The sequence below is a fragment of the Diorhabda sublineata genome, chromosome 6 (genome assembly GCF_026230105.1).
Source record: "Diorhabda sublineata isolate icDioSubl1.1 chromosome 6, icDioSubl1.1, whole genome shotgun sequence".
In the NCBI taxonomy this organism is placed as follows: Eukaryota; Metazoa; Arthropoda; class Insecta; order Coleoptera; family Chrysomelidae; genus Diorhabda; species Diorhabda sublineata.
Genome location: NC_079479.1, coordinates 5,780,659 through 5,795,992, shown reverse-complemented (window position 1 = coordinate 5,795,992; position 15,334 = coordinate 5,780,659). Strand labels below are relative to the sequence as shown.

The 15,334-nt window shown below is 34.4% G+C and overlaps 1 protein-coding gene across 2 annotated transcripts in view; it reads left to right on the top strand.

Annotated features, from left to right (window-relative positions):
* The window catches only part of LOC130444849 (pyruvate dehydrogenase (acetyl-transferring) kinase, mitochondrial), a 37,614-nt gene that overhangs the window by 15,015 nt on the left and 7,265 nt on the right, over positions 1-15,334 (top strand). The window contains exons 2-5 of one of the 2 annotated variants that reach the window (XM_056780138.1): positions 3,647-4,039; positions 10,993-11,178; positions 11,236-11,411; positions 14,597-14,821. In XM_056780138.1, coding sequence (XP_056636116.1) covers positions 3,647-4,039; positions 10,993-11,178; positions 11,236-11,411; positions 14,597-14,821 — 980 coding nt within the window. Of the gene's footprint in view, positions 1-3,646; positions 4,040-10,977; positions 11,179-11,235; positions 11,412-14,596; positions 14,822-15,334 lie in introns of both variants that reach the window. The other variant, XM_056780137.1, reaches the window with a different exon arrangement.

Genomic DNA, 15,334 nt, shown 5'->3' with positions numbered 1-15,334 from the left:
CAACTACTAGCAACATTGTATTGAAATTTTATACGAATTAATATGTTTTGGAAGCTGATAAATCCAATGAAATGGTTTTTATGTCTGACTCTCATAGAAGGCGCTAGTTATAAGGTTCGTACCAAGTAGTATTGAAGATAACTTTTTCAATATTAAATTTATTAAGCAAAATTTCAAATGAACTCAAACATCTTTAATTTTACACGAAAAAGGTACTATTGATAAAACTTGATACTGTGTACCGTTTTCGGAATATTTCGATTTGAATATAATGAAGTAATAATTGATTCTGGTATAAAGTATTGATAAAGTTATTAATTATTATTATTAATTAGTAAGCATTGTGTGAATTGAAAATTTTTTTATCGCGTATATGACACCCCATCGATAAAGCGGATGCACTCAAAAAAATTGGTACTAACGGCTTTCGTTTCTTGTAACGTTTTACAAAAATCCAGTCTAATCAGTGTAGGATCTTGTTTTTCAAAGTTAAACCCACAACAATTTGATGATCATGTATTGCGGTTCTGGGACTCAAACTGTTGTTTGTTTTGTACTTAGGCCCCCAATAGCTGAGTAAAGGTAGGCTCGCACTTGTCGTCATCGGACCGATCGGATTTTACGAGTGTGATTAAAAACATTTATTCAAATGTGTCAACAGTATCAGGAATTTCTGGAATATGCGCGCCCTCTTGTTTCTCACCGTACGGAGCCGATTGTAGTTAGAATATTCGGTCCGACGTTTAGCGCGTATTGGACCCCTTGTCGTCTATCTATATATTATTTATTATAACTCGATTGTTACTCAGTAAATTGTGATCGTGCAGGAGTATGAAGAGTTATATAACCCGAGGAATCCAAAATACTGAAATCAACAACGCAGAGAGAATATTTGGGAAAAGATAAGAAGGATGATTTCAAACATTTCAAAAAATTTGATACTAGTCGTGCAGAAATATTGAAAAAATCTGGAGTCATCATCAATCAGATCAGGGAATAATGTGTGATATTCTCCATATTCCTGTCTCTTCTGATTAATTTTATGAACCCAAATTGAAGGCTTTTTGGCCAGCTTATGCTCTTTCTCTTCTTCTTCTTCTTCTTCTTCTTCTTCTTCTTCTTCTGCCAACAAGCAAAAAACTATTACGAGGTTGTATTGATATCTAGTTAGCCTTTACCAGTTCCATGCATAAACAAAATATTGGAATATCGAGGAGACATATTATTTCTATTATTTTAAACATTACATGGTACAACTTAGATAAATCAATGAAACCTAACCTAACCAATTCTAAATAATTACAATCTTGGTTAGGATAGGTTATGTTAGGTTTCATTGATTTTTCATATGTAAGTTGTACCATGTAATGTTTAAAATAATGGAAATAATATGTCTCCCCCTCATTAAATTTACTATATGTACCCTCAGAAACAACCCCAAATGTTAGTTTTAAGCGAAACAATGGGATGAACCCTACTACTTTCGTTATTGGGAAATGTTTATAACGTTCCTTGTATATTTAAATATTTGCGTCAAAAACATATGCTTTTTAACCTAAACATATTTGTTTATTAGGAAATTAATTCTCCGTCGTATTTATTTGAATTATCATCAACACAAATAGAGTTTAAATTTTATTACATTCGCGAGAAATTCCTTGTTATTTGCCTAACTTATTTGTCATGTTCCAAAGTTCAGTCGTTGATACCGACGCAATGTTGACAACTACTTACCTCGTCATCAATTCAAATAAAAACGAAGGTTTTTTAGAAGCAACACGTAAACAAACAAAACATTGACGTACTTACAATGCGGATTGATAAAATATATCAAAATAAGCGGTGAAAATGAATCTGTTGATTTGAAATTGAACAAAAAGGATGAGGATATAACCCTAACTTGTTTTTTCTAAAATATTCAGAGATTGTTTTGTTATTTAACACACTTATAACTGGGGTAGAGAGCAACAAACGTATTCTAAAACGCCTACAAACGATATCCTCAATTTATTAGGATAAGGAAATTGAAAAGGTCATTTTACGAGGGTTGTCTGAAAATTTCCCGACGTTGGAGATGTCCCCACGCAAGCGTTGAGAGGTTTTTACTAAACTAAGTCGTTTACAGAGTAAAAAGCACTTTCCAGTAAATATGCCTTCAAATTATTGCGGAATGTGGGAAAATATGATATCGATTTGATTTCAATTGGAAAGTGATTGTGCATTTTTTTGCATTGTAAAGTATTTAGCCCTTAACTAATTCTGAACGTGGAGTAGGTAGGTAAGTTCCTAAGCGAATAGCCGTGCAACGATCTTTCTGAAATTGGAGAAGCGTAGGAAAATGGATACAAAGATGAATAAGGAAGAGTGATTAATCTTTTAAATAAGTCCTTGCAGTGAACCCTGCTGTTTAGTTGGAGTAAATATGTAATAGCTCTCTTTTGTAGTTTGAAGATTCGCTGAAATTGAATCGCATCACACGTACCCCAAAAGGAGAAGGAATATCGGAGATGCGACTCAGTAAGGGCATAATAAACTGTTGAGGAGGTCAATAAGTTCACTTCTTTGGAAACTGATCGCAGTGTAACTCCCATTTTCAGTAAACGTAAACTTAACCTAACCTAACCTTCAGTAAACTAGTTTACGTTCAGTCTTTGAAGACGATAACTCGGTTATCGAAACGCGCGTCAGACAGTGTAACTGTGAGTGTTGGTGTGAACAGTGTATTCAGAATGCTCCTAATAAAATTCGTTATTTACTATAATATCGACCAAAAATATTACGAAAACAAAAAGCAAAACACACGTTAGAAATAATAAAAAAATTTTTAGGTTAAGGGAACGTTTATAAATTAGGGCGAACAAAAAGCAAAACACACGTTAGAAATAATAACAAAATTTTTAGGTTAAGGGAACGTTTATAAATTAGGGCGTTTTTTTCGAATATTTGATATGCCCTACCCCATGTAAGGAAACGTCAGGTTTGAAGATAACCACCCCCTATCCCTTACCAAGGTTGAAAATATATATATTTATGAATGCAAATCACATTAAAAAATTCTTTTATAATGACACTGCTTGGTTAGGTATATTAAACATGACTCTCAAGTCGTGTCGTCTTTGGCGCTTTTATTTTTGCGGCCGCTTTACTGACAGTAGCTGGTATGGAGTATACATCAAGTTTCATTCGGCATCCACGTGCTTTCTTAAAAGCTCGAGCTCGCGTTTTATACATTGAGCGAGCTTTTGAATGTAGTTTAGTGCAAATAGTGTGTTCAGTATAAATATCACCAACGGTTCCAGAAATTCTAACTTAGTTAAGAGCATTAGGCAAAATCACGTGACAATCGCAAATATATGTGATTGGCTCTTTTCTATTGCTACGAAAGACCGTTGAGAAAAGTTAAAATTCGTTTATGTTGAAAGTTACCAACAGCAGACGGGAATTATTGTGGATGGTATTATGTATGTCGATGTTTTTAATTTTGTAGCGACAAAAAGAAAGTTTACGAATCGGCCTTTAACACTATTTGCAACTCTTGTTCTAGATTCCGTTAAAAGTTTTCCAAGACACTTTATGACAAGTGATGGCTCACTTTCTTCATTGTTTGATAATGAATATTTTCAAAAGATTTATGTTTATTTTGCAGGTCTGAACGCGTCCGAAAAGAAGTCGTTCGTGTTTTTAAGGAAAGAACTACCGGTGAGATTGGCTAACATCATGAAAGAAATCGCTTTATTACCGGAGAACCTTTTACGCATGCCTAGCGTCGTGGCCGTCAATGATTGGTACATGCGTAGTTTTCAAGAAATCATCGAATTCGAAAAAACAGATCCGAACGTCGAAACGTTGGAGCATTTTTGTAACGAGCTAGTTAAAATTAGGAATAGACACACCAACGTCGTCGAAACAATGGCGCAAGGTGTATTAGAATTGAAGGAATCCCACGATATCGATCATCACACCGAACACAGTATTCAATATTTCTTGGACAGGTTCTATATGTCGAGGATATCTATTAGAATGTTAATTAACCAACACAGTAAGTGGACAAAGCATTTCCTTATTTATCTTTTTCTATTCTTCCTTTATTTCTTATTGATGTAGCTACAACTATTGAAGTTATAGGGAAGTTTCTCAACGATTATAAACGAAAAGTTGAGAGAAAATGTTCGCCGATACTACTTCTGCAAAACATTTTAAGGTTAAATTTAAAGTACACTCTACAATTTATTGTGATCTCATCGTATCCTATTGATTGAAAGAATAGTACCGTTGCTAATGATCACAGTGAAATAGAATGATTTCTCTTCTAAATGTTATTGTGATAGATAATTATCTACTTCTACTCCAAAAACTACTTCTTCATCTTTACATTCTTCTTCCTACATCGATTGTCTCTACATTAATATCATAAATATTTTCATCTGTTGTTTTTGATTTGATGAGAGCAAATCTGACCGTGACATTTAATGCATACTAGCGAAGAGAATAATCCCAATACTCTCGATTAGTAACGCTGTCGAAAAAGATTAAAACGAAGCAGGTTCTTGAGTCAGAGAGTTATGATAACACGTACTCGTCGAGTAGGCGCGTTTCAACAACAATTTCCGAAATCGCCGCTGCCGAATCTATCAATAGCGTGGAAGAGGTACCAAAAATTCTTAAAAACGGGCTCTGTTGCCGACGCGTCGGGTTCTGTAACAACTAACGAAAATATGGAAACAGTGGCGCTGGCGTTAGTCAAGCAGCCGAACTAATCTGCAGTACGGCTATCGGGAGAACTTCAAATATGCCATCGTTCCTTACGACGAATACTGAAACGCCTGCACTATAGAATTTACCGTCCGCGTCTTCTCCACGCACTTGACGAAGATGATTTCGATCGCAGATTGGAATTTTGCGAGTGATACCTCGGATGCAATCAGAACGATCCGCAGCTCTATCATTCCATTTTGTGGTCGATTGGATAAACCTTCAAGCAGAACGGTGCGGTCAATCGGCATAACTGCGTGTACTGGAACGATCAGAATCCTCACGTCTTCATTGAAAAAGAATTAAACCTGCCCGGGGTATGTATTTGAGCAGGTATCCATACGGGAAGTCCACACTTTTTTGAGGGTCTACTGAACTACACCCAAATGATATTTTTAAATACGATAATGAAATTTTCTTCATGGACAATTATTTTCTTGAAAAACTCTTGTACTAATTTAGTTCGATGGGATTAAATCGACTCATTTCCAGCGCACAAGTCTACGATTAATTTATATATTAATGCATCTAAATGTTCTTGATTTTAGGTCTCTTCTGTTTTAAAATTAGTTTTTTTTTCAATAATTTTTAATAGACGTTTCGACTTATTTCAATCTTTTTATTTTTGACGTAATAAAATTCATTGACTTTTGTACAAATATAAATGAGAAAAACAATGATATTTGATAAGGATGACCTGGATTATTTTCATTAAAAAAAAACTAATAAACACACATCTATCTGTTTATATAATCAGAATGATAATTTCGAAACCTTCAAGTTAACAAGAAATCATATATATATATATTCATAACGAAGGCTATCAACAACATAAAGCTCATATTTGCTTACGTTATAAATTACACAAATAATTTCAAGTATCTCTTTATCTGTTTCAAATAAATTATATGCAATCAGTGCAAGGAAAGTAGTACAAGTTCAAAATTACGAAAATTGTTGCAATAAGTTGAATAATGGAAAAAGTTCTACAGTTTATTTAAATTCACCTGATTGGAGAAAAAACTAAATATGGATACCTTCACATCTGAATTTATTCTAAATTTTAATATGATCACTCGGAAAACCTCGAATAAAATAAATATATACAACATTTTAGTTGTGAGATTGTTGCAATCAAACATCAAAATTTATTCTTTTTAATATACATTCCGAGTTTTCGATTATTTTCTTTATGTATGCATCATTGGGGACTAAAACTCAATAAGTCGGGTAACTGACACACAGAGGTGCTGCTATTGTCAAATCAACTTTCAAAAGACTAGTCAGAAAAAAATTAAGCAACTTTTGTTATTTTCAAAACAATGGAATCGAAACAATTTCGTATGATAATTTATCGTTGCTTCTTGATGAAAACAAATACTGTACAAGTTCAACAATGGCTTCAAAAGTATTATCTGGACTCTTCTCCATCGAAAAGAACCATTTGTTATGATGATGAACGTTCTGGTCGACCAATTGAGGTGGTTACGCCAGAAAACATCAAAAATGTAATTGACCATTTGACCATAAGTAAGCTTTTTCAAGTGGATAATCACAGTCGATCAAAAACAATACCGATGATTCAGAGCAGTGTTTGGCAATATTTACACTTAATAAATCAGATTTTTTTTGTCGATATGTGACAATGGATGAAACATGGATCCATCACTTCAATCCAGAATCAAAACGATCATTATCTGAGTGGACTATAGCCGGCGAACCACGCCCGAAGCGCCCAAAGGTACAAAAGTCAGCTGGGTAGGTTATGGCTTCAGTATTTTGGGATCAACATGGAATATTGTTCATCGACTATCTCCGAAAGGGAGAGACAATCAATAGCCAATACTACATAGAGTTGTTGTATCGTTTGAATGGAAAAATCAAGGAAAAAACGGCATCATATGTCGAATAAAAACACTGTTTCACCAAGACAATGCACCTGTTCACAAGTCGATGGTAACGATGCTTGAACTGAACGAATTACACTTCGAATTGCTCCCTTATCCACCCTATAGACCAGATCTGGCCCCCCAGCTCACCGGTAAGATATTCAGCTCAAATAAAGAAGGAATTTCTGGAACTGGAGCGTATTTTGAGATTAAATTGGTGAACAAAATCGATTTTTGGTAAAAAATTTATTTTCCTTAGTAAGTCACGTGACTTATTGAGTGACGAGTATAACAATATTAAATTCGTGCGATCCAAAAATCATTGTTTAAACTGACATGTGACCAAATTGTTTTCTTGAAGACGTCAAGTTTTGGATAGGTTCGGTTATAAATGACAGCGAATTTTTATTGGTTAGATAATTAATGACATTAAATTTTCATAGGTTAGATTAGTTTAGGTCGTTATGAATTAAGTTAAACTTTCTTTTCGATCACTAAAATGAGTAACGTTTAATATTAACACAAAAGCTTTGGCAAAGTTAAGGGAGATGCCATCGGTAATTGTGCAAAAGTTGAAAGAAGGCTAGGGAGAGGAATGATTATCGATTCCTTTTGTTTGTGAATGAGCAAAATGGTTAGATCTTGAGTCAGAGGAATATAACGAGAGGTCCAGTGCACACAACAAAAAATGTTTACTACTGCGCTAGAACTACTATATAGCACGAATGGATTTTTCATCAACACTACGCGCCAGTATATTCGACAATAAGAGTTTTTGGTCAGTAGACACAATACAACACACCCTTCATACAGCTCGGGTCTGGTTTCGGTGATTACCTAAAATGAAATGCAATCAATAAGAGCCGATCAAGCGTATTTATCAGCAGATGTAACATCGTCTGACTTTCAGGCTTGCTCCGATTTTAAAAACTAGGTAAATCTAAATATCGATTAAATATAAAAATTTTACTATACAAGAATAAAAGAATAAACGACTCTTCCTTCTCGAGTTCAGAATAGTAAATAAACTCATCGTTGGTTGTGATTTTTTATCAAATAAATGAAGGATTTCTTTTGGCACGTTGTTGATGTATTATAATCATTCGTACACGTTTTGTATAAGTGATCAACATCCAAGATAAAATAAAATAATTGCTACTACTTGAGATTTTCTAAGAAAAATATACTTTTGTTGAAAATATTTGCTTCCAACGTTCTATTTGTTACGTGATAATTTGATATTGTAATCTCAGGTTGTTTGCCTCTAATAATTACAGTTGTTACCAGGTAGTGTGATGCGTTTCGATAATTGTATAGAGATAAACTGAAAATTTTGACCTTTTATTTCAATTTGTTTCACAGTTTCCTTCTAACTAAATATATTTTAACTTGATGTCCTTCAAATATCTAGGGACAAACATAACAAGTGATAGAAATCTAAAGAAAGAAGTAAATGCACAAACAACGAAGGCAGCATTAATATCAGGATACCTTAGAGATTTAACTTGGCGAAATAAATACATGAGCACAAAATGTAAAATTAGAATATATAAAACTTGCGTAAGGCCGGTCATGACATATGCAATAGAAACTAGAGCAACTAAGAAATGCGAACTCTGAGGTCAATGTGTCTCACAGGACATACGTTACTCGATCGGAAGAAAAATGAAGAAATAAGGGACATGTGCGATATTCAGGATGTAGTAAGATGGGCAAGGATCCGCAGAAGAGAATGGAGAGATCATGTTGACAGAATACCAAATGAACGGTTAGCAAAAATTGCAAAGGAAAAGAAACCAGACACAACTCGACCTCCTGGACGACCATCTATAAGGTGGTATGAAAGCTGGTCCTCAGCATCCCAACTACTCCTGGCAAACCCTTGATGAAAATACAGGACCTAGTCCTGACGTAAGAAGAAGAAGATATTTTAACTTTTGAAATAATAATTTCTCTCGAAGTAAGGCGTAAGACTTTATAGTCATATTTTTATACTAAGAAACAGAAAAAATTCACTAGAAGCTATATTTGATGAGTAAAAGCGACACTCAATACGTGATTATCTATTGCATGCTTTATTATTTATTACTCAAATGACAAACACTCTCTTTAAGTACTCTCATATTCTCTAAACTTAATTCAACGATCAATCTTCGGTTATCGATATTCTCGCTAGTTGTTTTTATTTTAGACTTCCCGAACTTTCATCATTACCAAATCTTTTAACAGTTTTCGACAAAATAATGTTATAATTGATTGCTTGATAGGGTTAGTTATTTGATAATAGAATCTACAGTGACTCACATTACAAGAACCAATCAATTCTCAGAAATTTTATTTAGAAAACTTCCCATTTGGAGTCTGGCTGACATACAGATGGCGCTGTCATTGTCAATTCCATATGACGTTTATGAAGTACCAACTTTCAAAAGGTTATGTATAAAATTTCATGGCACTTCGATTGATCAGAAAAAAGTGACAGAGATTTAAGTGAAGCTAATTACAAAATAATGGATTCAAAACAAGTTCGTATTTTAATTTATTATTACTACTTGATAAAAAAATACTCACCAATGATTTCAAAATTGTTATCCGTACTTTGCTTTATCAAAAAGAACCCTTCGCTATTGATTTGCTGAATTTAAACGTGGTCGTACAGACACCGATGTTGGTGAACGTTCTGGTCGACCATTTGAGGTGATTACTCCAGAAAACATCAAAAATGTCCACAAATTGGTACAAATATCTAATCGTAAATTGAAATTGCGAGAGATAGCTGAGACCGTAAAGGTATCAGAAGGCAGTGTGTTTACAATTACGCATGAGCATTTGACCATGAGAAAGCTTCTTTCAAAGTGGGTGCCGCGATTACACACAGTCGATCAGAAACGTGAAGTGATGCATCGAATATGGATCCATCACTTCAATCCGGAATCAAAACGATCATCATATGAGTAGATTGCAGCCGGTACATCACGTCCGAAGCCTTCAAAGGCACAACAGTCAGCTGTGAAGGTTATGGCTTCAGTATTTTGAGTTGAGTAAGGAAATTTGAAATATACATCTGACTGAGGAGTAAACTTATAAAAAATGTACAAACACAAAAAAATTGGGAAAAAATAGAGCATTGCAAAGTACATAACAAATTATTTACACATATAGTTAAAACTAAATAGTAATCTGACTGGATAGCTAGCTCTGTACGTCTAATGCAAGATTTCAGAAGAGGCGCGCGAATTTTAAAATTTGAAAACCCAGGACACTGCTTAAAAGCTATTCAGGGCTTCCCAGGACACTACAAAAACTAGAACATGGGAAAACAGAACGGTTGGCAACCCTGGTCTAAAATAATGACAACTAGCGAGAATATCGATAATCAAAGACTATTGACTCAAAAGGAAACTATGAAAGCTTATTCTGAATTTGACGAAAAATTGAAATAAAAGGTCAAAATTTTCAGATTATCTGTATACAATTATCGAAACCCATCACACTACCTGGTAACAACTGTAATTATTTGAGTCAAACAACCTATGATTACAATATCAAATTATCACGTAACAAACAGAACGTTGGAAGCAAACATTTTCAACAAAAGTATATTTTTCTTAGAAAATCTCAAGTAGTAGCAATTATTTGATTTGCCTAATTCGTAAGCACGCATTTTCAATTTCAAAAAAATCGTTGCACGGCTATCCACTTATGAACGACCTGTACCTACCTACTCCACGTTCAGAACTAGTTAAGGGCTAAATACTTTACAATGCAAAAAAATGCAAATCACTTGCCAATTGAAATCAGATCGATATCATCTTTTCCCGCATTCCACAATAATTAGAGGGTATATTTACTGGAAAATGCTTTAATTCTAAAAGTGCTGAATACTGGTTTAATTTTGATATGGATTTATATACTAATTATTACCTATTACTATTACCTATAATTTTATTTGTATCTTTATTGAGTTATTTTTATATTTTTTTTACAATTTTTACAAATTGTAACAATTTTTTGACAATAAAGCATTTCTCTATCTAATAATACTAGTCCATCCCTGTTTCCCCTAGTAAACTTCTACCCAACTGCTAATTAAAATATTTATTGGTACTGATTTCATAATATTGTTACAAATATTTAATTTCCACTCTTTGTTTAGGCAATTTTTATGATGTTTTAAGTATTTCTCTGAAAATTTATTCGATAGTAACCTATAATTAACTCTCTAATCCTTTATTGGCGTTAAATAAAAAGAATCATATTAAACAATACTCCATAAACTTTCTAACAAACCTGTGATTTATATTTACGTGTTTTAACAATACTAATTGTATTGAAGTATGTTTATTTTCAGCCTTATTGTTTGGAGGTCAATTGGAGAACGCGCCCGGACCTAACAAAAGTAAATACATCGGTTGCATAGACACGCAATGCGACGTTGTCAGCGTTATCAAAGACGCTTACGAAAACGCCAGATTCCTTTGTGATCAGTACTATTTGGCATCGCCGGATCTTATAATCGAAATATCCAGGAATAAGGGTAAGTATAACAATACCATAATAGAAATTTGGATCTTCTATTATTATTTTATTTCAGATTCCGAAGACAAACACATCACAAATATAGTTTACGTTCCATCGCATCTTTATCACATGCTTTTCGAATTATTTAAAAATTCGATGAGAGCTGTCATGGAGTACCACGGATCCGTCGATCAGTACCCACCGATTACCGTGACAGTTTCTAAAGGAAAAGAAGATATATGTCTAAAAGTAAGTAGGGTTGGACAAATTCTGATTTTTTTTCAGAAGAATCAATAATCTCATGATTCGAAATGTTGGCTTGCCGTTCCTCAGAGGAGAAAACAACTACTTTCCTGTATATTGAATTAAATCTTCTCCGAAGAACGTGATGTCATCAGCACCGAAAAAGACATCCCTAATGGCTCGCAATTACAAAGAGAGTGTCGTAACCACTGACTAGTTTCGACACGTTGTTGCGTCTCTTCAGAATGGCGTAACGACCTCTCGTTCGGAGTCTCTAATCCGAACTGAAGACACAGCCAGCCCACGCTGTTACTTGATTGATGTAGTTAAACATTCCTCTGTAGATATCGCACATCACGTTCTTCGGTGGAGATTTCATTCAATATTCTTCGTGGTATTAGCCAGGAAAGTAGTTTTTGTCTCCTCTGAGGAACGGCAAGCCAACATTTCGAATCGTGTGTATGTTACTGAACATTTCTTAAACTGCTGAACCGATTTTAATGAAATTTTTTGTGTCTATTCCAGCAGATTTGAGAATGGATAATGTTTGTTTAGTTATTTTTTTGTTTATAATTTGTTGTTGATCTTGGAATGTTTTACATTGGATTCGGCACACACGGATTCCACTAGGAGAGCTGATGGATATGTGGGACTTCCGTAGCCTACCCACTAAACTGCCATTTTCTGTCATCCCCGTCCAATCAGGGACTATTGCGACATTACTTCTGGTTGGTGGGCCTGTCCGTGTATGATGTTACATTTCTATGATATCGTCATACCAGGCAGCCGTCTACATTCTTTTACCTAAGAATTCTCTCTCTGTATAAGTAGCGACCAGTTGCTAACATTCTACCTTGTGTAGCATCAACTGGAAGATATTAAGCTGCCCACAGTCTCCTCCACTTCCTCTCTCAAACCCCTCCAGTGGTTACACTCGAAGAACGTGTGTTCCGCATCATCTAAATCGTTTCCTCAAGACGTACACTCAGGTGTTTGTATTTTCTACCGTCAAAAGTAGCCGTGTCCCGTCAAAAGCTGAGTAATGTAGAAGTTCACATCTCGGAACTTCTTTTCGGTAATCACAACTATGACATCATCGGCGTAAGCAACGAGAATCACGCCAAGAGGCAATTCCAATCTAAGCAGACTATTTATTCTATTGGTTCCGGTGCCAGTATAGATCCCTCAGCAGCCCCTACGGTAATCTATCCAGTCCCCTGTCCTTCTGTCGTCTCGTAGATTATTCGCCTGTTTCTTCGATAATCCTCCACCACTTGGGTCAAGTAATATGAGATCCCAAAGCGGTCTTTAAATGCCTCTAGGGTATCCAACCACCTGGCCGAGTTGAAGGCATTCCTTATGTATAGTGTTGCCATCAATACGATTGGTCGCGGCGCATGGTAATGTCTGTCCAGTTCCAAAAACCACCTTCTGAAATGCTCCGGCTGTTGATCGGCCCTTTCTGAAGCCGAATTGCAGGTATGAAAGGTCGCCTCCTGTTTGTATCCCGTCTGTTGATCTTAGTCTCAGTAAATGTTTATATGTATAATTTAGTAAGCTCACTGGTCATTAGGCCATTGGCGTATTCGGCTTACCTTTGCCCTTAGGAATAAAAACGAGCCTCCCTACATTCCACCGATCGCTGAAGGTGTCTGTTGTCAGAAACGTATTTTACAGGTCGAGAAGGATCTCCGGCCTCAGTTTGACCATTAGTCGTGCTACGATCGCATTACCGAATATTCAAAAGTAATTGAAAATTACCCATTATGGTTTTACAAAGTGAGAACATTTTTAATATCATTTTCTAAATTTTTAATTATAATTCATCAAAATTTCTGTTAACATCGTCCCTCTCTACTCGTCATTTCTTTAGAACAACTCTTGAACATTTGATCACTGCGTTGTCTCTATGAGCAACGGCCAGCTCACAGAGAAAAGAAGAATAACATCTCTAACCTCGTTGCACTGTGGTATTTTTCTAAGACCAGAGGATTCATTATGGCTTTTGGCGACAAACAGTTTCATCATTAAGAACGTTTTTGTTTTTATTTTGAATTTATTCAATGTTGGAACCAGTTAGTGATTATTTTGTAGATTTTTATGTATAAAGTATCACAAACTGAAATTAATAACGCTTTGGATGCTACAATATTATGCAGTATAAGAACTCTGTTTGCCCACAGCTACCATATTGTAAAATTTTTGACAAGAAAGATTTTATTTTTTTTTCATATCAGAAGATATAAAAGAATGTTATTTCATAATATTGGTTTGTTATATATTTTTATTTACCAAAATAACTCATTGGCAATTGCTGATAATACATGGAAAATAACTGGGAGGTCAATTATCAAAATATATTAAATTATTTTTATCATATTGTCATTCACTTGTAAGTTTATTTATTATCTATATAAATAAACATTGTAAAACGAACTAAAAATATTTTTATTTATTTCTTCTCATTGAAAATGTCAATAAAACTATCAAAAATTAGGCAAAAATTCTCACACGAATATGCCAATAAAATGACAATTATTTGTAAGTGCAAAACAAAACCTCTAATATAACCATTGAAATTTCAATAACAACTATTCTTCATATATTCGAAACTCTCTTCGCTCTTAATCTTTCTCGATAATATCCGACATTAGGTTATCTTTCTGGAAATCCTTTTTGTTTAAAAATAATTTTTTATTTGATAACAATTTTAAAATAAGTGGGAATCAAACCTGGGACCTATTAATCGAAGCCTCATCGTTCATCTAGTGAGCTGTTTGCTCTTAGAGTTGTTCGAAAACTTTTTCTTCTCTCCCCATATATTCCAAAACTTTCTACTTCTTTTTCGCTCTTGATTTTTTTAAATATACCTGACGTTAGGTGGTCTTTCTATTTTTATGGAAATTATTTTTGTTTTAAAATAATTGGCACTTGGCTCTTGGAATTGCTCGAAAAAATTTTCTTCTTTCTCTATATATTCCAAAACTTACTAATTCTTCTTCACACTTCACATTTTTAATAATAATAATTATAAAATAGCTGGTAGGACTCAAGTTGAGACCTATTGATAAAAATCTCGATTATCTGTGCTATTTATTTCTGACCAATAAATTTCATGGTTAATCTTCTCGTCTGATCTCATAATAAAATTTAAAAATCCGAACAAAACTTATACATATTTTTGTCAACAGATGTCCGACAGAGGTGGTGGTATACCGAGATCAACAACAGATCATCTTTTCAAATATATGTATTCAACAGCTCCCCAACCAAGCAAATCCGATGCCCATACAGTTCCATTAGCGGGTTATGGTTACGGATTACCTATTTCCAGATTATACGCCAGGTATTTTCATGGAGATCTCGTACTTTTATCTTGTGAAGGCTGCGGAACAGATGCAGTAATTTATCTCAAGGTAAGATAATTATACGAGAAATTTGGGAATATATATTTACTCAAATGAATGTAGTTCCAGATGGTTTTATACTATACTAACAACGACCATACATACACAAATTCAAAAGGCTTAAGTAATCGATTGTACGCATCAAAAAACTGAGGGGAGTATGAAAAGGCTACGGGACCCCCCTTAGCTGCTGTAGAATGAAAAATGGATGTTTCGAAACTGTTTACTAAAAAGTAATGAATACTACTCCCACGAGTGCCTTCAGGATAAGAGAAGCTTGTAGGAATGTGGCAAAAATATAAAAATGGTCAGATGAAGCATTGGCAAAAAGTCAGTACCAATAAATATATACATATATATACCAAATGGAAACGTAAAATTTTCTGAAAATATGAAAGAAATTAGATTGCAATCCCTTCTCGACCACACTGCTAAAAAAATTATGGAAGTACAAGCGGAAGTTTTCTATGGTACTCACATTGATATGTCTCTCCATTTAATATTAACTACTAAATGGGGTTG